At 39.6% G+C, this 23,862-nt stretch overlaps 1 protein-coding gene across 4 annotated transcripts in view; it reads left to right on the forward strand.

Moving 5' to 3' along the window:
- NAXD (NAD(P)HX dehydratase) overlaps positions 1–23,862 on the forward strand; it is a 74,952-nt gene that overhangs the window by 17,189 nt on the left and 33,901 nt on the right. For all 4 annotated transcript variants that reach the window (XM_007501291.3, XM_001374961.5, XM_007501290.3 and 1 more), the window contains 2 exons: positions 1,988–2,076; positions 22,165–22,273. In XM_007501291.3, coding sequence (XP_007501353.2) covers positions 1,988–2,076; positions 22,165–22,273 — 198 coding nt within the window. The remainder of the gene's footprint in view (positions 1–1,987; positions 2,077–22,164; positions 22,274–23,862) is intronic.

Raw genomic sequence — 23,862 nt, forward strand, 5'->3', positions numbered from 1 at the left:
ATAATATGGTTATCAAGACATAAATAAATAAAGAACCAAATTCAAACTTCAAATTAAGACCTTCTATGCTGGTTGGACAGATGGTACATGAGGGAAGCAACTAACAAGTGTATCCGCAGAGTCTGACAGTGTAGGCAATATTTCATAATCATAGTATCCCACCTCTACAAATGGGGAGTGATGTACATTTTCTTAGCCATTTTTCAAAGCCAGGATTCTTGGTCAGTGTCATGACGTAGCATTCAGGCTTTTGGTTATTGTCATGCTGTTCTGTCCCCTTCCATATTTAACATTCAAGTCACATTTTAGGGTTTGCACAACACTTTACAAATATCTCATTTTATTCTCTCAGAAACCCTGCTATAGAGGTGTTATTATTATCTCCATTTAGCAGATGGTGAAACTGAGGCAGACAGATTAAATGACTTGCTCAGAGTCACAAAGCTAGTGTCTGGGGCAGGATTTGAAACCAAGTCTTGTCTGAGGCCAGGTCCAAGCTCTATCTACTCTACCACCAACTTACCTTTAGATTCCTATTAGTTTTTCTAGGCATCAATTTTTGTCACAATGCTATTTAATTATATTCATGTACTACATAGTTTAGACATTTACTAGTCAATAGGCATCTACTTCCATTTCTGATTATTAGCTAACACAAAAAGAGCTTCATTGTTGTTTAGTCAGTTAGGCTTGTCTTATTCTTTGTGTCTCTATTTATTTTTTTGTTGGTTTTTTTTTGGGGGGGGTGCAAAAATACTGGAATGGTTTACCTTTTCTTCCTCCAGCTTATCTTACAGGTGAGGAAACTGAGGCAAATAGGTTAAAGGACTCACCCAGGGTCCCACCACTAGTAAGTGTCCAGGCCTGGCACTCTAGCCACTATACCACCAAGCTGCCACAAAAAGAGCCTCTCTGAATAATTGGTCTGAACTGATCTACCTATTTACAGCCCTGCCAAGTGTTATTTAATGGGCCTTTTCTGCAATCCCTCTGGCATGGATTATTTTCACTTTTTTTATCTTTACTAATTTGCTGGATGTGAGGTTTTGTCAGCATTTGTTTGAATTTTCATTTTTCTTACTAGTAATTTCAAGCAATCTTTCATATTAATATGAAAAGTCTGTAATATTTTCCATTCTTCTTTTGAAAACTGTTTGGCAGAATTCCATTTGTTGATATTGCTTTAACTGAGCGACATTATAAGGTTGGTATTGAATTTCCTAAATAAATACCTCAAATGAGGATATTTTTGCTCATTTACAAGCTTCTTTGGTTTCTAGCTTTTGTTTTGTTTTTTAAAGAAATTACAGCCTTTTTAGCCTGGCTTTTATTCATGCATTCAGCAATTCTGAGAGTATTAGTTCTTCAGCAAATAAAACAATGCAAACCCCGTATATCCGTGACCACAAATCTGAAAAGACCAAGAGCTAGTTTTAAAAAATGAAAAACATTGGAACTGCTAGTCTTCGGACACTGCATGTTTGGGGACTGGAAACAGAGGGGTTTGTTGTTCAGTGCTCCTTCTATGTTGTATGTAGGCTTAATTTGATCTTTATTAGCCTCTCAGGTAATGACAGACATCTTAAATCCTTTTTTCCCTGAGGCTGTTTTTGCTTTGATTCTTCTTAATTTACATATTCTCTACCCCATAATTATATATGTTAATTATGCCTATCTCTATTTACACAAATAAAAGTGCCAGTAAAAGACTAGAACCAGTTTCTTTTTTTAATGATATGTAGAAGCCATTTTTGACAATTGTTTTCTGACATTTTATGGTTCAGATTCTCTCCCCACGACCCCCATCCCGTGAAAAATAAAGCTACAGTTTCTGATGAAAGTTTCTTTTCTTCTGATATTTCACCTAGTGACTCATTCAATATTAACTCTCTTGTTTTTAAGTGAGATGTTGATGATAACTAGCTTGGTTATTGAGTAGGTGAACTAGCTTAAATTAATGCTTTGTCTTTTGCTCCTTATTTCCCAGGGTGCAGATCTGTCCCATGTATTCTGTACTAAAGATGCGGCTCCTGTGATTAAGTCGTACAGTCCGGAGCTGATTGTTCATCCTGTTCTGTAAGTATGTCTGTTCAGAATCACTTAAAGAAATTCTTCCCTTGAGTTTTTGGAAATTGTTTTTTTCCATTAATAAATTAATAAGCAATTACTGAGTGACTGCTGGGCATGCATCACCATACCAATTGCTTTGGGAAGATGTAAGGAAATTAGCAGCAAGGGGCGAGCTAGACGGTGAAGGGGAGAGAGGACCAGGGCTGACATCAGAAAAACTCATCTTCATGAGTTCAAATCTGGCCTCAGACACTTACTAGCTGTGTGACCCTGGCTGGGCCACTTCACCCTGTTTGCCTCAGTTTCCTCATCTACAAAATGAGCCGGAGAAGGAAACAGCGAAGCACTCCAGTATCTTTACTAAGAAAACCCCAAATGGGGTCCCAGAGAGTCAGACACAATTGACTGAACAACAACAAACCAGAACACCAGAAAGAAGGTGTGTGAGGACAAAAATACCATCTAGAGGAAATAAAATATAAATAAATAGCTAGCATTGAGAGAGGGCGCCTAAAGTTGGCAAAGAACTCTTTGTGTTTTCTCATTTGATCTACATAACACAGAAAAGAGGGGGTAACTCATGGGTTCCGTAGGATGTAATATTAAGAGCATAAGCCAATATCCAACAAGTTGAGTCCGTAGTGGCTGCCTCTGCTGTTGTCCTGCCCAAGTAGAAAAAGCTCCTGTAGCAGCTGCTTCCATTCTGTTCCAGGTAAGCCTGGGCTGATGGAGCGTGTCCAGGGGGTTCTTTGTCATCCTGGGGGTGCAGAGTGTGTTACTCCTACCAGACAATAAAGGGGAAGGTCATAGAAGTCCACGAATCCCTTTCCAGGGCTTTCTCCCGGCCGCTTCCGGCATGGCCCCAGGAGAGAGACAGGCTGTCTGCCTCCCGGCTCCCTGGTATCTCCCTCCACTGGAGGGGTCTGCACCTTCCCTAAGGAGGGCGTCCCCAGCTCCTGGGTCCTCGCAGCCCCCCGGGCCAGCTCTCCAGCCACCGGGAAGCCCAGGCAGTAGAGGAAGCATGGAGGAGAAGGGAAGGAGGTGGCTCAGGCACGGAATAAGGGGAGTAAGCAGTGTGCTACAGTCTCTCCCTGGAAGCCTCAGAGCCAGATGCTAAAAGCCTTGGGGGTCGTGGGTGCTCCCTGCTGCGAGCCCTGTCCTCTGCCACACACAGGCAGATGCTGCTTCCGGGGTGGAAAGGATGGAAAGCTGATGATTTTCTTGTTTGGTTCCATCATTTCAATGGTGTCTGACGCTTCAGAACCTCATTTGGGGTTTTCTTGACACAGGCACTAGCCTGGTTTGCCATGTCCTTCTCTAGTTCATTTTATAGATAAGGAAAGGGAGCAAACAGGGTTAAAGGATTTTCCCAGAGTCACACAGCTAGTCAGTGTCTGAGGCTGGATTTGAACCCTGGTCTTCCCGACTCCAGCCCTCTAGCGCTCTATCCCTGGGGCCGCCTCGCTGCCTCTTTGAACCCCTGGGACCCGGCCTAGTGCCTTGCATGGAGTAGATGCCTCATGAATATTGAATGGACTGAAACTTGAGAACATTCCCAGAACAACAAATGGGCACCTGGCAGAGCGCCAGTTCTAGGACCACTCTTGGTCATTATCATTTAAGTGCTGAAAGAGGAAGATTCGGGAAGGTCTCTGTCGTGTCCTAGCTGGGCTGACCCTCGGCTCTTCCGTCCTTTCTGCTCAGGCTGGAAGTCCGGCCTCTGGGACAGAGACGGGTCCCTCCGCCCTCTCTCCGGGGTCTGTGGCTTGGGCACCGCGTGGCTCAGCAGGCTGCTCTCGCTTTCCTTTGTCACTTAGTTCCTCTGTTCCCAACCTTTTCCTCCCGATGAAGGTGGTTTACTTTCTCTGACTCAGACCCTCATCTCAGTGTGTGTCTGTGGTTGTGGCGGAAGTGCGCCATGAGAGGTCACCCACGCTACACAAGGCTAAGTGATACCCCAGGATGAGGTCCTTGTGATTTGGGTGGGAAAGCTGGACATCTACGGGGTTGTATTTGGACACAGATACAGCTGGGTGTGTGACACCTTTTAAAAATAGAGAGCCTTTAGTTACGGAAAAATTTGTGATAAAATGAAATCTCTTGTGTAAAAAAGTAAAAATATATTTAATGTATACACAGCATAGGATGGGTATAGCTAGGTGATGTAGCAGATGGAGTGCAGGAAGACCTTAGTCCAAATCTGGCCTCAGACACTTACTAACTGTATGACCCTAGGTAAGTCACTTGACCCTTTTGGTCTTAGTTTTCTCATCTGGAAAATGAGCTGCAGAAGGAAATGGCAAGCTAGTTGTGCAGCCCTAGACAAGTCACTTCATCCTGTTTGCCTCAGTGGCCTCATCTGTAAAATGAACTGGAAGAGGAAATAGCAAACCTTCAGTATGTCTGCCAAGAAAATCCCAAATGAGATCACCAAGAGTTAGACTCAACTGAAGTGACTGAACAGCAAAACATTTAGTAGGAATTTTTCCTGTTCACTGCAGGCAGCCCCAATTCTGTACCTATTTGTTTGTTTATTTGGTCTCTTAATGCTTTGAGCTGGAGGAAGGGCAACGTTTAGGTTACTTCCAGGTCTTTTGAAGACCTTTGACCTTTTGTCAATTTTAATTATTTAAAACCACAGGCCCACTTCCAAATAGTTGCATTTGCTCTGGAGAAATTGTCCTCTTCTTCTCAGTCCCTGAATCCTAATTTTTAAGACTTCTCTCTGGAACTTTATTGATTATGATAGTGAAGTCTTTCACAATTGATAATTATTAAATGATGTCACCGTGTGCAGTGTTTTCCTGGTTCTGCTCACTTCACTTCACATTAATTCCAATAAATCTTCCCAGGTTTTTCTGAAACTATCTCTGTCATTTCTTGTAGCACAGTAGTATTCTATCACTGTCATACACTACAACTTGTTCAACCATTCCCCGATTGATGGGCATCTCCTCAGTTTTCAGTTCTTTGTCCCCACAAATAGAGCTACTAGAAATATTTTTATGCATTTGGGTCTTTTCTTGTTCTTTGATCTCTTTGGAATACAGACCTAGTAGTAGTATTTCTGGGTTGAAGAAGATGTATAGTTTTATAGCCCTTTGGGCATAATTCCAAATTGTTCTCCAGAATGCTTGTACCAATTCACAAGACTACCAACGATACATTAATGTACCTATTTTCCCTGTGGGAAAACGTATTGGAAAAAAACTGCTTTAATCCAGTGTTAGACTATTTCAATTTGTTGGATAATTTTGCTCAATTTTTTCCCCCCTTTATTGAAATAAGGAATGACTCTTTGGGAGAGGAAGAGAAAAGAGATATGCTGCAAATTATAAGTGATATAAAACTTTTAAAAATCAAAAGTTAAAATAAAAATGAATGCTTCAGAGGACATTAGAATGGCACCTATTGGTATGTGTAAAAATTTATGGTTGGACTAAATATATTATTTTAGTGGTCACCAGGGATTTAATTTCAATCCCAATGAAATACTTAAGTCAATATGGGATTTTATGCTGGTTTATTTACAATAGAAGGAAGAAATTAAGAAGGAGAAGAGGGAAAGAGTAGAAGATCTGCTCCGGCCTGGCCTAAGCCAGGGGGAGTTCAGAGGCCTCAGCCAAGGGACCTTCTCAGATGATTAAATCTAGCTCAGCTTCCAGCCACAAGACCTCCTCCAAGATGAGGGGCCTCCTCAGGGGCTAGTATCTTCAGAAGGTCAAGGAAAGGGAGTAAGCCTTCTCATTCACAAAGGTCATTCAGGGAAATCGCCTCACGTAGACCACGCTACAGAGCTCCTCTCAGTAAACTCCAACGCCAAGTCCGCCAAAGCTGCAAGCATGCCAGAACTCCAAATGCTGCCAAAAGCTCCCAATGTCTTGGAGAGAGAGAGAACCTCACAGGAAGTAATGCGAAATATATAGGCAGTTCATTACATCACTTCCTGTGTCTCACATGTACCAATGGTGGCTTAAGCTTGGCTTAGGACAGCCCAGGGGATCTGTCAGTTGTTTCTGATTTGTCACTTGCTAGCACATACTGGTTATAGGCTATCCTCCCCTATAGTTAATCCTTAAGTGGGGGTGTACATTCCTGGTTGCTCGAATTCTAAAGACTAAGCAGGGTCGAGTAAAACTAAAATTCACACTATGGACTTATTATGTTGGAAATTTCCTCAAATAAATGACTAATCTGTGATTGTTTCATTTTTAGAGCAATGATCATTTTAATATCAGTCCTAAGTTATAAAGCTAGAATATGTAAACTTTGACATAACTTTTAACAGGGTACATTTTAAAAGAATATCTAATTTTAATAATATAATACTTTTCCTCATCTCAAATTGTTCAGTAAGCAGAAAGAATCCAAGTTTAGAGAATTTGATTCAATTTAATAAACATTAAGTGCCTACTACATTAAACACTAGGAATGCATAAAGAAGCAAAAAGTTCTGTGTCCTCAAAGAGATTACAGTCTGATGGGGGAGACATTATGCAAACAAATACATACAAAGCAAGCTATATATAGGATAAATAGGAAATAACCAAAAGGAAATAACATTTGGGGGTTTTACAAAACCTAATTCCAAAGTGAGTTTATATACTTAGGGAGATAGAAGGACCCTGGTAACAGACTGGTAAGAGGGTTTGTCAACAATAACTCTTCTCACTGAGAAATTATTAAGTATTTAGTGTAGGCAAGACCCTGGGTTCAAGTACTGTGGTTCTCATGTCAGGGGTAGCATGGTCCAATTCTTAAAGTAATGTTCCTACCATGTGAAGTCTCAGTTTTAGCATACATCAATTTTCCTGATTGATGGCATAATAATAAAAAAAAAGATCTAGTTTTGATGTTAAAAACTTTAGGTTTAAATCCCTCACCTCCTGTGTGGTTTTGGGCAAGTCATTTAACCAATTGCGTCCCAATTTCCTTATATGTAAAATGAGGGAGGGAATTAGAATAAATTACTCTCTAAGGTCTCTTAGAATTTTTTTTAACCCTTAACTTCTGTAGAAAGCAAGAGCATTCACGAATTAGGACTGTCTAGTCTGGAATAGGAATGGTCCTTTCAGAACTGGACCACATTACTGCCTGACATGAGAACAATAATACTTAGAAGCAGGGTCTTGTCTGCATGAAATGCTTATTAACAAGAGCTTATTGATATGAGTTGTTGACAAACCCTCTTACCAACCTGTTGCCAGGATCCTTCTGTCTCCCTAAATATAACCCACTTTGGAATTAAGTTTTGTATGATCCCAAAATATTGTTTTCTTTTCATTATTTCCTATTTATCCTGTGTATAGCTTGCTGAGATATTATTTGGGATTCTATGTGTTTATTTTAGATTGTGGCTTTGGGAAAAAAAGAATAACGAAATCTGTAAAATTTGCTTCTGGCGTAGAATGTCTTTTAAGAAATGCAAATTGAGTGTAGGTGTGATTGGAAGTAAGCATATGTTCGCTAAATACAGACTGCCAACAGTCATCCCAAAACAGAGCTAATCTTGTAATTTTCAACCAACACCCTGTTATGGTAGACATCAGTGCGCCAACATGCCAGTCACAGTCTGCAGCTCTTAGGCTAGGTGTGACTGTGGAGGAGCAATAGTTTCCGAGCGGTTTCTAATAGTAGTCGCCAAATGAAACCTAAAATTAAAATGTAAAGCCCAGATCGGCATCTCTCTCCTTAGGCCGGCAAACATTTCTCTTAGCTCTCGTATTCAATTTCTTCTTTGGTGAGTGCATATTTGGAGTCACTTATCTTCATGCTCTGTATGTTGTTTTTCCTTAGTCCACTTTTCAAAACAGAAATGATATTGTATTTGTATGTATAGCATGTATATTCCCAGAAGTTCTAAGTATTTTAGGCATATTGTGGGATTTATTCTTTTTATTTCCTGGCAAGGGGAGAGGGTCACTTAGGTTGCTCTCATTTTAAGGAGGAGCAAGAGGAAGATTGGATCTCTTGTGAATCGGTCCGGGCCTTTTTGCTTTTATACCATTTGTCTCTTTTCAGTTTTGTGAATAGAAAAATGGTTAGCAATGTCGTTAAATCTTCCTTCAGATAGATTTTCCTTTTTTATTTGTAAACATTTTTAAATAGGGCATCCAATTTAAAGATTTGCAAAGTATTTCCTTACAGTCAAAATATTTTAGAATGGTGTGCCCCTAAACCATAAAAACCAACCATTCTGATGATCATTTTGGAGATTGTGAATGTGCCTGGTTTAAAAAATATATATTTTTCAACAGAAGGTGTAACATAGGTCATTGTCTACTGAGAAGATTTGGAGGGATGTGACTTGAGCTTGGGCATGTGGTGACTTCAGGTCTTTTCTAGGTTCTATGATTCTTCCATCATTTCAAGTCTAATTTGTGATTGTGTGATCCTTTTGTAGATGTCTTAGAGATTCATTCAAATGAACCTGCCCTTAAGCTGTCCTCTTGCTGGCAGGTCTGTGAATGTCTCCTGAGTCTGAGGCTGCTACTCCACTTGATTAGGACGCTAAGGATAGTCACGGTGTGGGGGAAAATACTGTTTCCTTCCCCTTTTTTTTCCCACTTTAACTCTTGAGCCCCATCTATGTGTTTCCCATTGATACAAAATCCGTCACAATAACACCATGGATTACCAGACATGAAACAGTTACCAAGTGAGAAAGACAAAACCAAAAATCATCTCAACATTCCCTCTACAGAAGGCCAGACAAGAACAATCAACATCCTAACAAACAAACATCCATAAACCTGGGTCACACTCTCCAGTCTCCTCAGTGCCCATACTGCAGAGTGGGCATATATAGAAACCTGAGCCCAGGGCCTGGGACTGCTTATGACTGGCTAGGAGGCCTTCATTTCCTTGACCTTTTTAGGACATTTTAGTCTGGATCCATCGGTAGCCACTTCCTTTCTGGTCTTAAAGCTCCTTTCCTGGGCAAAGCTACTTGTCTGCTCCTCCCAGGCCACTGAGGCAGGGTCAAGCGCTCTCTTAGCATTCATTTTCCCTTGGCAGGATGCTAAGAAAATGCTATATTCTTTGAGAAAAATCTCAGTTTAACTCAAAACAGCTATAATCCCGATCCTCAAAAAAAAAAAAGGTTATTTTTATTTCAAATTTAAGAAGCACTCTCCCCCAAAGAGATTTTTATATAAGGAAGATTATATGTGAAACTCTGAATCTCTATTACCTGTAGCTTGATTTTTTTAGTGCATACAATGAATTGTTACTTTCAAATCTGTTTTGCTTGTTTGTGTTTCCTTCTGAACTCTCTTCTATTTCCTTCCCTGAATTTTTTTTTTAAACCCTCACCTTCCATCTTGGAATCAATACTGTGTACTGGTTCCAAGGCAGAAGAGTGGTAAAGGCTGGGCAGTGGGGGTTAAGTTCCAAAACTCCTACATCAAATAAAATTGGGGGGGGGGGAGGTAATCACAGCCTTTGAAACAAATAAGCATAGACAAAAATTCACATATTTTCACCATCTAAAAATGTATGTTTTATTCTGCAACTTGAAATCATCACCCAGCTTGGGAAATGGCTAACATGCTTCATCTCCTGACCTCTGGAGTTGTGGTTGGTCATCATGGATCAGAGATTAAGACTTTCCAAATTGTTCTACTGGTTCTGTTCACTCTGTATCAGTTTGTAAAAGTATTTTCAAGTTTCTCAAATGTCCCTTTTGTTATTTCTTGTGGTACAACAACATTCCATCATATTAGTATGCCATAATTTGTTCACCTATTCCCCAAGAAGTGAGTATCCTTTTCCTTTACAGTTCTTTGCTACAAGAAGAGCCACTATAAATATTTTTGTCTGTATGAGTCTTTTTTTCCCTATTCCTTTGATCTCTGCCCTACAGGCATAGTTCCAAATTACTTTCCAGAATAGCTAGAGTAATTCACAGCTGATTAATTCATAGCTCCACCATCTGTTTTCCTCTAACCCCTCCATCAACTGTCATTTTCTTTTCTTTTTTTAATTATCTTTGTCCATCTTAAAGGTTAGAGGTAAAACCTCAATTATTTGAGCTTGCTGTTGATTTTTTGGATTATCTTCCTTTGAGAGCTACCTGTTTCTTTGCCTTGTCCATTTTTCTATGAAGGAATGGGTGTCATTATTACATATTTGAATCAGTTGTGTATTTTGGAAAGAGAATTTTTTCAGAAGAACTTGCTAGAAAGATCTTTGCTCATTTAACTATTTTCCTTCTCATTTTATCTTCATCAGTTTTGTGTAAAACCTTTTCAGTTTGATTAGCAAAAATGGTCCATTTTCTCTTCTGTGATCCTTTCTGTCCCTTGTCTGGTCATACATTCTTCTCACTTCTATGGTTGTTCAAGATATTTTTTCTTTAATTTGTTTATGATATCTCTTTTATGTCTAGGTAATATATCTATTTGGGGCTTATTGTGGGATATGGTGGGAGATCTTGGTCTAAGTCTATTTCATGCCAGATACTTGTAAAGCCATTTTACTCTTCTCCTTCCCCCTTAAGCTGTAGAGTGCAACAGAGGTTCCCCTAGAGATTTATAGATGTTGCAAGAATGTAGATAGAAAGCCCATATAGCTTTCCTTCAGTAATCTTCCAGTAGCCACAGACCCTAATTGGCTTGGTCAACTCTCTTTTCTGACTTGGCCTTTCTTACCCAATTAGCTCACTGCTGAGCAATGTTTCCAGTTACACAGCTCTTAGAAAAACATCTTGCAGGCTCACTTTGTCAGTTGAGTGTATTTTTCCCCCTGATTCTTCCCATGCTCAGCTTCTCTCGCTTCTGTCTGAATTCATGATTGTCCCCTAACCATCCTATACTTTCTTCTTTAAAATTATCTTTGTATTCACTTAAAAAGAAATACAAACCTTTATCTTCCTTCTTAGTAACAACTCCTTAAGACAGAAGGGCAAGGGCTCTGCAAACGGGGGTAAGTGACTCCCCCAGAATCACAGAGCTAGGGAGTGTCTGAAGTCACATTTGAACTCGGGTCTTCCCAACTTGAGTCCTGGCACTTTATCCAGTGTGCCACCTAGCTGTCCCATGTATTCACTTTTTAAAAATAATTTTGATATCTTTTGTTTTTTTTTACATTCCTTAAATCCCCCACCCCCATAATCCTTCCCTCTCCTTCCTAAGTCATCTCATAGAACATAGAATTTTTTTAAAGAGGAAGAGAAAAAGCAATCAGCAAAATCATTTGATACATCAGAAATCAGAAAATATATGCAATATTCTATACCCATGAGAGGTATCATCTCATGTATCTTTGGGGCCATACTTATTCTTTTTAATTTTTGAGCATTCATTTTAAGTTATTTTATAGTTTATTCCATTTATAGTGTTGTAGTTATTGTGGAGATTTTCTTGGCTCTGTTTTTGTCAGCACAATAATATGCCATTAATTTGTGTACCATAATTAGTTTAATCTTTCCCAAATCAACAGACATCCCTCTATTTTGTTTCCAGTTCTTTGCTGCCACAAAAAAAGTGTTACTATAAATATTTTAATAAATATGAGGACCTCTTTTTTTTTGCCAATGACTTCTATGAGGCAGGTACCTGATAATCTCTGGGTTACAGATATGAACATTTTAGTCACTTGATTCACATAATTCTAGTTGTACTTTTTCACAGCTCCACCAACAATGCACAAGCCTGTCTCTTTCCAAAATCTCTCCAACACTGACTCTTCTTATCTTTTGTTATCTTTGCCATTTTGCTGGTTGTGATCATTTATTTTGATTTTTATTTCTCTTATTATATAACATTTTTTTCCATATAATCATTAATAGTTTGCAATTCTTTTTGAGAATTGCTTGTTCATATCCTTTTACTGTGTTGGGAAATGACTCTTGGTTTTATATATTTCTGTTACTTGTGTTATGATTAAAATTATCTCAAGAGGCTGACTTTTGGGTAAAACTCTAAGTATATAGATTATATCAGGTTTATTGGTTAGGCTAGCATCATAACTTATAAAGTGATATAGGTCTCTATGGTTCTCTCGGCACCGGGGACAACCCAAGCTGAGTCAGGAAGCCTAATAAATAGATTTTTAGGAGCTCATTCTTCAGTCCCTTCCTTGAACATCCCAAGACATCTTTAATTGGTGATGGCTAATTAAGGGGTGGCCTATCAATCTATGTACCCCTCCCCATCTCCACAGGTGGACATATGCTGGAAAAGGACTCTTTTTCATTTCATCTATTAACAAAATTCTGTTTCTTTCTTTGGGATTGATTCCCAAGGACAAAGGAAATGCAAAAAGTAGCAGACTAAATGGTATCTCTGACCCAGATCCCAGATGCAGAAATAAACAGTAATTCTCCCTAATATATTAGAATTAATGCAGTATATAAAAAATAAATCTCACAGTTGGTATTTTGGATATCATGCCCTTATCAAAATATTTGATTCAAAGATTTTTTTCACAGTTGACTTCTTCCTTTCTTGGCATAACATTAATTTTGTTTTGTAAAAGCTTTCAATTTCATTTGAAATACGGTTGTCTATATGTTTTGGTTTGCTAAATCCTTATCTATAAAATTAGATACAAAGATTTTTTTTCCTATTTGAATATCTTTTTTTCCCTTATCCTAGATGCATCATTTTTTCAAAAGCTTTTTAGTTTCATGTAATCAAAATATCTATTTTTATCTTTTATAATTCCCTATTTTTGCCTAAGAACACATCTAACATACATTTTTAATTATTTTTTTATTTTTATTATTTTTTATTTTTATTTGGTCATTTCTAAACATTATTCATTGGAAACAAAGATCATTTTCTTTTCTTCCCTCCCCTCCCTCCCACCACCTCTCCCATAGCCCACGCGCAATTCCACTGGGTATCACATGTGTTCTTGATTCAAACCCATTTCCATGTTGTTGGTATTTGCATTAGAGTGTTCATTTAGAGTCTCTCCTCAGTCATATCCCCTCAACCCCTGTAGTCAAGCAGTTGCTTTTCATCGGTATTTTTACTCCCACAGTTTATCTTCTGCTTGTGGGTAGTGTTTTTTAGATCCCTGCAGATTGTTCAGGGACATTGCATTGATACTAATGGAGAAGTCCATCACCTTCGATTGTACCACAGTGTATCAGTCTCTGTGTACAATGTTTTCCTGGTTCTGCTCCTTTCGCTCTGCATCACTTCCTGGAGGTTGTTCCAGTCTCCATGGAATTCCTCCACTTTATTATTCCTTTGAGCACAATAGTATTCCATCACCAACATATACCACAATGTGTTCAGCCATTCCCCAATTGAAGGGTATCCCCTCATTTTCCAATTTTTTGCCACCACAAAGAGTGCAGCTATGAATATTCTTGTACAAGTCTTTTTCCTTATTATCTCTTTGGGGTACAAGCCCAGTAGTGCTATGGCTGGATCTAACATACATTTTTATTTGCCTAAGAATGTATATGTTACATGTCTGTGAAAGGTCCATGTTCTGCTTCACCTCTGATTTTTAGTGATATGATCCATACTATTTAGATCACATAATCTGTTTTGAATTTAATTTGGAATTGATCCAGTGTTCTGGACAGATAATAAGCTTGGGGTTTATGAATGAACTAAACAAGCAAAATTCTGATTCTAGCATTTCATGCACAGATAATAAACATCTCTTTTTTTCCCCCAGTTCCGATGGACTTGAGAGTACACAGTTGTAAAGTGGAAACAGTATTAAATTTGGAGTCAGAGGTCTTGAGTTGAGATCAGCAGTGAGGAAGACCCCAAAGAAGTGGGGATCAGGGGAGTAGGAAAACCTTAGGATTTGCTGTGGTAGGGGAAAGCAGATAGGCCTCTGACCATTAAGGAAAACTCATTGTTTTAGAGCACTCGGCTGCCCCTCCTTCCCAAAAACACCATCCAAGCACCAAGCAGAATTCTCCCCCCTTGGTCTTCACCACAGAGGCCACATCAACCCAGACTTGGGCCGGGGAGAGGACCCCAGAGTGTTGGTGGGAAACTGCATCCAAGGCTGGGGGCTACAAGGGGTCACTTTCCTGGATGGGGCCATTAGCGCTGACTGGGAGAAATCTCTTTTTGAGCCAGGTGGAGAAATGGGGCTTGGATGGGTTCCAGAGTCATCTTGGTCATTAAACAATACAGCATAATATTCATTCTCCTCATTGGCTAGGTCAGTGATGGTGAACCTTTTAGAGATAGCATGCCATGCCCCCCCCACCAAGTGCCACATGCCCTCTTTCCCCCCTCACCCCACACAGAGGAGGGAGCAAGCATTCCCATTGGATTCTGGGCAGAGGGATGGGTGAAGGGTGGAATCTCCTCAGCTTGGGGAGAGAGGGGGAGGGGAGTACATGCTCCTATTGGGCTGCTGGGAAGAGGGGCAGGTGATGTGAAATAATGTCATGAGTGGGTCGGTATGGGTTCTCCAATCTGGGTCTAGGCCTTAGGTCCTGCAGGGCCAGGGCCTGGCTAGGGAGGTCGAAGGTCAAGAACTTTCCTCATGACCCATGAAAATAGGGAGAATTAAGAAAGGGGCTGATTCCTTTTGTTTTGTGGTTGTGGTACTCTTCAAGACTGAGAGACATGAGGTTGATAGGTGTTTTTATAAGCAAATACAGAATGACCTCATTTCTATAAAGCAATCCTATTTCCTTCTCAGTGGAGCGGGAGAAAATTTGGAATAGAAAAAAATTTATTTAATGTGATATAGAATTCTAAAGCTAATGTGATTATCCAGTGTGTCTTATGGATTTATTTGTTCTGTGGCCATCTTAATATCAATGCAATTACTTTTCTCAGTTAAATAAAATAGGAGACAAAAATACTTAAAGGTTTAGCTATTCTTTGAGAAGGGAGAACATACCTCCAAAACTAATGTAAGAAATCATTCATTTAGGGAGAGGGATCCCAAGTTGGTGAAACATAATTTTCACAGCAAACTTGTTTTCTGAACCATATTAAAGTAGAGGATGTGGCCACAATGTTCATCTTTGATTATTATAGTAATATAACGTATAATGGACAGAGGGCTGCACGTGGCATCCGACTAGGGTTTGTGTCCTGCTTTACATCTGTATGACCATTCGATAGTTATCTAACCTCTCCATTTCCCAGACAAACTTCTAATATTGCTTGGGGTGAATCATAGCAGATTCATAGCAGGTCTTTCCGGGAGGACTTTTCATACCATGACATCTTCACATTGATTCTAAACACGCTGTTCTTCTGTATGTGTATATGTGTGTGAATCATAAGAGATTCTATCTAAATGGAAGTTCATTATGTGTTTCTGGGTATATACTTAGCATCAAGGTGCTTGCCAATCAGTGCTTATTAAGTGATTGAATTCTGGGTTAATTGATATATTAAAACTATCAGAAAAGTTTGTATTCTTTGGTAGGACTCTTAAAAGCTATTCATTGATCTTCATAATGATGACTCCAAGTCTCTGAACATTTGAAATGCTTTTTCTGCTTGATCGAAGAAAGATTTATTATTTATTATAGTTTTAGTATAAAAGTGTTTCCCCAGGACCAGATGGATTCACAAATGAATTTTATCAAACATTCAAAGAACAACTAATCCTAATATTATACAAACTATTTGACAGAATAAGCCAAGAAGGAGTTCTACCAAGTCCCTTTTATGACACAAATATGGTACTGATTCCAAAGCCAGGCAGGTCAAAAACAGAGAAAGAAAACCATAGACCAATCTCCCTAATGAATATAGATGCAAAAATCTTAAATAGGACACTAGCAAAAAGACGTGAGCAAATGATCACTAGGGTTATTCACTGTGGCCAGGTATGCAAGGATGGTTCAATATTAGGAAAACTATCTATATAATTGACCATATTAACAAGCAAACTGACAAAAATCACATGATTATCTCAATAGATGCAGAAAAAGCCTTTGATAAAATACAACACTCATTCCTATTGAAAACACTAGAAAGTATAGGAATAGAAAGGCCTTTCCTAAAAATAATAAACAGTATATACCTAAAACCATCAGCAAACATCATCTGCAATGGGCATAAACGAGAAGCCTTCCCAATAAGATCAGGAGTGAAACAAGGATGCCCATTATCACCTCTATTATTTAACATTGTACTAGAAACACTAGCAATAGCAATTAGAGGAGAAAAAATATTGAGGGTATTAAAAATATATATATATATAAAAGTGTTTCATTGTGCTCTAATTTTTGGAATCGGTAATCCTTGTTATCACGTGTTAATTATAATTTTTCATTTAAATTAAACATACATTCCCTGATTGTACTAAATAAATAGGAAACTATTCTTGGGTTGATTGTAGGAAAATGGATTATTTATGGCAAGGTTGGAGTTCTTAACCTTTTTTGGGTCATGGATCCTTTTGGTAATGTGGTGAAGCCCATGGACCCTTTCTCAGAATAATGTTTATAAATGCCTAAAATTAAATGCACGTAAAACACTTTTTACACAAGTAAAGTCAGATGTAAATAATTGGAGAAATATTAATTGTTCATGGGTAGACAGAGCCAATATAATTAAAATGACAACCCTACTTAAACGTATTCAATGCCATCCCAATTAAATTACAAAAAAAATTTTATTGAGCTAAAATAATAATTAAATTCATTTAAAAGAACAAAAGATTAAACATATCAAAGGAATTAATAAAAATGTAAAGGAAGGAAGTCTAGCAATACCAGATTTGAAACTGTATTTTAAAAAAGCAACTGTCAAAAATATCTGGTATTGGTTAAGAAAAAGGAAAGTATATCAGTAGACCAACAGATCTACAACAAAGAGGAATAAAGGATTCTAGTAACAGCAACAAGAAAAAAATTAAATGAGTAGAATTACAAAGGAAACCAATGTTATTGAAATACAATTATCAGATTAATATAGAAACAAGTTCATGAACCCTAAGTTGAAAACTAATGCTAAGAGGAAGAGATCAGTGAGTTAATTCACAGCAGGAATGATTCCAGTTTTTTTCCCCTTTGTCATGCATTATGATTTTATGTTAACAAATCTTCCTTCTTAATTATGTTTTGCATTGTCTGAAATTAAAATTAATTTGCATTTCCTGAGCAAACACCAGCAGGTCTGTGCTGGGTAACAGAATGAAAGAGCCATCCTTGGAGTTAAAATTACTGTGGATAATTAAAGATGATAATTAACATGTAGACAGCTTGGATTGTAATGATCACCTTTGAGGTGACTGTGGATATGTTAAGGGTGGGGAGGGAGAGTGGAGAACAATTAGCTGCACTGTTTCTTATTTTGGGAAACCCATAAGCTTCTTTGTGAAAGTCTAATATAATTGTGGAACTACAAATACATTTCCATTTACTCCAGCTACAAATAGCTCTAATTAACTGTAGGATCTCTTACTTAACCAATTAGTCCTGTCTGTAGAATTATAGGCAACACTCTAATCATTCACATTATAATTTGTTTCCCTGGCTATTATTCATTGTTTCATATGCATTTATTTGTTCTATGGCCTTTTTTATATAAATGCAACTACTTTTCTCAGTTGAATGAAATGAGAATAAAAACATTTAAAGGTTAGGTAAGTTATTCCTTAGGAAGAGAGAGCATACTCCAAAAAATTAAATCATTGCTTCCCCAAATTGAAAATGTGATCAGTGTTCTTACTCGTCACTTCCATAATTTGAGCCAGAATTGTGTATAATTGATTCCCCTTATACTCTATTGAGAGACAGTATTTTGTAGTAGAAAGAAAGCTGGCCTCTAAGCTAGAGAGATCTGAGTTCAAGTCCTGATTCTGACTTTTCTGGTGGTATGATTCTAGAATTAGTCACTTAATATTTCTTCAGTGTGTGTCTAAAAGTTTGGGAGATGGTATTTACCTGCATTGGTAAAGGAAATTTGCTTTTGTGGCCATTCTGTATACCATTGAAATCACAGGTTCACTGCTTATTCTTATACATTCTAATCATCTGATGCATGTTTTCCTTAGGGCTATCCAAAAATGAAATGGGATGCCTCAGAAAGTGGTAGGATGCTATATTGTGGGTTCTCAAGAAAAGATTAGATGATTACTGGCCAGATAAATTGTTTTTTTTTCCCCATGTTATTTTTTTATTTATTTTTTAGAATATTTTTCCATGGTTACATGATTCATGTTCTCTCTCTCTCCTCTTCCCTCCCACCTCCCAGAGCTGATGAGCAATTCTACTGGTTTATATATACCTTATTACTCAAAACCCATTTCCATATTATTCATATTTGTAATAGAGTAATATTAAAAACCACAACCCCAAATCATATACCCATATAACCAAGTGATAAATCATGTTTTTGGTTTTTTTTTTGTTTCCACTTCCATAGTTCTTTCTCTAGTGTGGATAGCGTTCTTTTTCATAAGTTCCACAGGATTATTCTTAATCATTGCATTGCTATTAGTAGCAGAGTCTATTACATTTGATTGTCCCACAGTGTTTCACTTTCTATGTACGATATTCTCCTGGTTCTGCTCATTTCACTCTGCATCTGTTCATGGAGGTCCTTCCAGTTCACGTGGAATTCCTCCAGTTCATCATTCCTTACAGCACAATAATATTCCATCACCACCAGATACCGCAATGTGTTCAGCCATTTCCCAGTCGAGGGACACCCTCTTGTTTCCCAATTTTTTTGCCACCACAAAAAGCGCAGCTATGAATATTTTTGTACATTTTTTTTATCTCTTTGGGATATAAACCCAGTAGTGGTATAGCTGGATCAAAGCTGCCAGATAAATTGTTTGTTTTTTTAAATCTTTACCTTCCTTCTTGGAATCAATACTGTGTATTGGCTCCAAGGCAGAAGAGTGGTAAGGACTAGGCAATGGGGGTTAAGTGACTTGCCCAGGGTCACACAGCTGGGAAGTGTCTGAGGCCAGATTTGAACCCAGGACCTCCTGTCTCTAGGCCTGGCTCTCAATCCACTGAGCTACCCAGCTGTTTTCCCCCTTACTCCAGATAAATTGTTGAAGGGATTTTTATCTGGGAATGAGGGAGACTAGATCCGGATGGTTTTTCTATTTTTTTGATACTATTTTATAGTACTTAAAAACATAAAAACCATTCTTAGCTTCCCTCCTAAAAACAAAACCCAGTGATTCGGCCCTCAAGTAGTCATTTGAAGATGCTTGCTGAGGTCCCTTCCGAAGCTGAAGTTCAGTGATGTAGTGTGTAGATTTGACCTGACATTCATGCCTAGCTGAGTTTTTCCTTTAGGGCTCCTGCTGCCACAATGCGTCTTTCAATCTCCAAGTTTTATTCAGATGTGTAATAGGAAGAGGACGTCTGCATTGCACAGTCTCTTTGCAAACGTCCTCTTCCTATTACAGATGTGACTTTAATGTTTTGTTTTCCCTTTCTGGAATGCTAATAGTAATAGAAGGGTGCCTCTCTGAAGCCGCCCCAGTAAGAAAACTACGGCAAAATTCATATCACGATGAACAGCCCTAAGTGCAGAGGACTGATGACGAACCCTACCCCCACCTTCTGCCAAATGGACTTAAACTTCAGAATGAGACGTGCATTTTTGGACGTGGATAAGAATGGGAATTTGTTTTGCCTTTCATATGAGTGCTGGGTGAGTTCTTTAAAAAAAGGATTCTTCAGTAGGGGAGAAGACACAGTGGAAAGAGAAGACAATAAGATACTTTAAAGGAAAATGAACAAAAAATACAGTTCACGTCTCCTGATGCTAAAACGCGTCTCCTATAGTGACCAAGAAAGAAGAAAGGAGATGCTTTGCTCACATCGGCCTGGGCTCCCATCAGTGAGATGCTCCCCAGAGTGACAGATGCAGAGATTATAACTACTCGTGTCTGCATCCTTCCATAAGTCTGCCCCAAGGGGCTCCACCAGTGTTTTGGACACGTCTTTGATTGCTTTCTGTCCATGGATTAACTCCTGCTCTAGCTGGGGGACCGGCCTCCCTTCATTTTTTGTTCAGCTATTTCTTTGCCACTTCAGAAGTCCTCTCTCCCAGCCACCTCTTCATGGCCCTTTGGGTGACCGTCACTTTCCTTTCTCCAAGGGCCTGGGCTGTTCCCAGATGGGAGGCTGTCTGACCCCAGAAGAACCCTGGCATTAGGAAAGTGGGTCTTGTTTCTGGGAGAAGGTTGGGGTCATTCAAAGAACTCTGAAATGCATCTGCTCAAAACAGTTAAAGGATCTGGAAGAAACTTCCTTTTGCTTGCATTTTTCTTGTGATTAAATTTGGAAACTGACAAAGTTCAGTGGTTTGGCAGTAGGCCAGGCACCGCTGTAAGACTGTGCATATTTGGTCTTCCTTATAGTCGGGTAGGGACAGCGAGGCGGCAGCGGATGGAGCACCAGGCCCGGAGGGGGAAGACCTGAGCCCAAAAACTGACTGCCTGGGACCCGGGCAAGTCGGATAGAGAAGGAAGAGGCAAACTGCTCCAGTGGCTTGGCCAAGAAAGCCTCTGATGGAGTCCCAAAGAGTCAAACTCGACTGAAACAATGGAATAACAGCAAGTAGTCTATTAAGTGAGGCAGCATTTTGTAGTGGAAAGAGCTGGACTTTCCCTACACTTGAATTTGAGTTTGTCATGTGTTGGTGTCAAGGTGGAAAAGGTTGCCTAGCTGTCCTGGAACTAAAAATTTTAGAAAACTATTGTCTAAGCTAAGTAGCACAGTGGATAGAGCACCAGGCCAGGAATCACGAGGACCTGGGTTCAAATGTGGCCTCAGACACTTCCTAGCTATGTGACCCTGGGCAAGTCATTTGATCCCAATTGCCTAGCCCTTGCCTCTCTTCTGTTTTAGATTTGATATTTAAAGAAGGTAAAGGTTTTTTAAAAAATAATAAAAATTTTTTAGTTCCAGATTTTCTCCCTCATTCCTTTCCTTTCCTGAGAAGATAATTCGGTATAGTTTATACACTTGATATCATGTAAAACATTTCCATATTGGTCATGTTGCATCTCCTGTCTTTTCAAAAATACCCTTCTATTGCCAAGTGACTTGCCTGAAGGTCACTAAGTATCAGCGAGTACTTTAAAACCTGTCAGTAAATCAGTAAACATTTTGAAAGCACCTCCTGTGTGCCAAGCACTGCGTTAAATGCTGGCAATCTTCTGACTTTAGAGCCAGACCTTTTCCCACTCTGTTGTGCTATCTTCGGTACCCCAACTTTGAAAAAATATTCCTCCCTCCCTCCCTTCCCTCCTTTCCTCCTTCCCTCTCTTCCCTCCCTCCTTCCCTCCTTCTCTCCTCTCCTTCTCTCCCTCCCTCCCTCCTTCCCTCCTTTTCTTTCCCTCCCTCCCTCCTTCCCTCCTTCTCTTCTCTCCTCTCCCTCCCTTCCCTCCTTCCCTCTCTTCCCGCCCTCCCTTCCCTCCTTTTCTCTTTCCCTCCCTCCCTCCTTCCCTCCTTCTCTCCTCTCCTTCTCTCCCTCCCTTCCCTCCTTCCCTCCCTTTCTCTTTCCCTCCCTCCCTCCTTCCCTCCTTCTCTCCTCTCCTTCTCTCCCTCCCTTCCCTCCTTCCCTCCCTTTCTCTTTCCCTCCCTCCCTCCTTCCCTCCTCTCCTCTCCTTCCCTCCCTCCCTCCTTCCCTCCCTCCCTCCTTCCCTCTCTTCCCTCCCTCTTTCCCTCCTTCCCTCCTTCCCTCCTTCCCTCTCTTCCCTCCTTCCCTCCTTTTCTCTTTCCCTCCCTCCCAATCTACGGAACCACCCAGCTGCCCCGTCAGTAATTTCTTGCTCTAATCTTGTCTTAATATTCGGTGTGGGGATTCTGAATTTCTCACGTAGCTCACGAATCTGCACTTTCCTCAGTGTGTATATCCCCTGCACTCACGCATGAAAGGGGTTATAACCCTTTCAGCCGCCCTCGCTGGTCTCCATGAGCGAATGCGGACAGAGATTCATGGCCTTTGATGGGGAGCCTTCCCGAGCTTGCTAGGCTGGCCCTGGGCTGACAGGTGCATCTGGCCAATCACGGGGCCTGACTCCAAAGCTTCCCGACTTTCTGGGACCTTCAGTGTCGCTTTCAGACACCTCCGCTCGAAAGCATCATCTTAGGACTTCAATGGAGCGATGAAATGCTGCCTCAGGGTTCTAAATGTAAGTCATTTTGTCCTTTTCCCCGTGCAGGGATAGTCCTCATGCTGTTCCTGAAGTTGAGAAGTGGCTACCCAGATTACATACCATCGTCATAGGCCCGGGCTTAGGCAGAGAGGAGGCACTCCTCGAGAATGTCAAGGTAATGTATCCAGGTATTGGTCGTCTCCTTTAATCACTTTTAATTTTCATGTCAACACCCACGCCAAAACTTTTTGTCTTCCTTATTTTTCAGTATTAAAAGTGTGTTGTCATTGTAGGCCTTTGTGTGGAATAAATATAATTTAATAATTGGGGAAATCGTTGTGAATGATTATAATGAGGTATGTTTTTGACTGATTATATGGAAGCGATGTGTCTAAATTGATATATTTAAAAATTATTTTTGAATATAAGCAGAAAAGAAACGGTTGTTGTTGGGCTTTACAAAAAATAAAATACAAAGTCATTTTTGCATATTTTCATTTTTACATTTTTTATACATTTTAAACTTACGTGATGAGAAATTCAAATATCCAAATGAGTCCCCTCCTGAATTGTTATGCTTATTTTGTAGAGGAACTCAGAAAATGTTAAAAGCACAAACGACCTAGGTAGGATGGTGGATTAGGGCTAGCGTCCGGAAGATGAATCTTCCCAAGTTCAGATTTGGTCTCAACAAAGCTTATGGCCCTGGGCAAGTCACTTAAGTGCCTCAGTGTTCTTGTCTGTAAAATGGGCTGGAGAAGTCAGTGGCAAGCCACTCCATTGTCTCTGCCAAGAAAACCGAAAATGGGGTCACAAAGAATCAAACGTGAACAAAAAGACTGACCAACAATAATATGCACACATATGTAGTCTGACCATCTCCTTGGCACTCTTTTTTATAGAAATAAAGGGTATATGAGAGGGGCAGCTAGGTGGCTCAGTGGAAAGAGTGCTGGGGCTGGGGTCGGGAGGACTTGGATTCAAATCTGACCCCAAAAGCTTCCCAGCTTATGTGATCCTGGGCAAGTCACTTAACCTCAGTTGCCTACCTTTACCATTCTTCTGCCTTAGAGCTGATATTTAATATTATTCAAAGACAGAAAGTAAGAATTCTAAAATTTTTAAAAATCTGTATGGAGGCGGTTTTAGGCTTCTGATTTATGCATTTAAGGTCCCTTCTGCTTTATTCTCCTCTCGGCATTCAAGGCCACCAACAACTTTGTAATGATCAGGTGTGTCTCTTCTCAGTTCTCATCCTCGTTGATGATCGTGATGATGTGGACCCCTCTCTCTTTCCGGATGCTGTCTGCTCTGTTGGGTTTCTTCCTTCCTGTCTCCCTGCTTCTCAGGCTCCTTTGCTGGCTTCTTGTCCTGTGTGTGGGCACCCCTATTCCAGGCACCCTTCTTTTTCTACGCCCTCGCTGTGCTTTCATCAGTCCTTACAGACCTAATAATCATCTCAGAAGATGCTATTTTATTATTATAAATATTCTTGTAGTTTATTATTTATTTTTGGATATAGTTATATTTTTTCATTTTATTTTTCCACTCCTTGAAGGCAGGGTCTTTTTATTTTTGTCTTTTGAAACACAATCCATGATAGGTGCTTATTAATAAATGCTTGTAGATTGATGGCCTTTGTCATTCAGAAGGCTAGATCCTCTTGTTCTGTCACAGAATAAGGATTCCTTTCCCCCAGTATCCCAATGTTCAGGATTTTCTTACTTCTCTTTGAGGCCAAATAGCCCATATTGGTTCTCATCT

The sequence above is a fragment of the Monodelphis domestica genome, chromosome 8 (assembly GCF_027887165.1).
Source record: "Monodelphis domestica isolate mMonDom1 chromosome 8, mMonDom1.pri, whole genome shotgun sequence".
NCBI lineage: Eukaryota > Metazoa > Chordata > Mammalia > Didelphimorphia > Didelphidae > Monodelphis > Monodelphis domestica.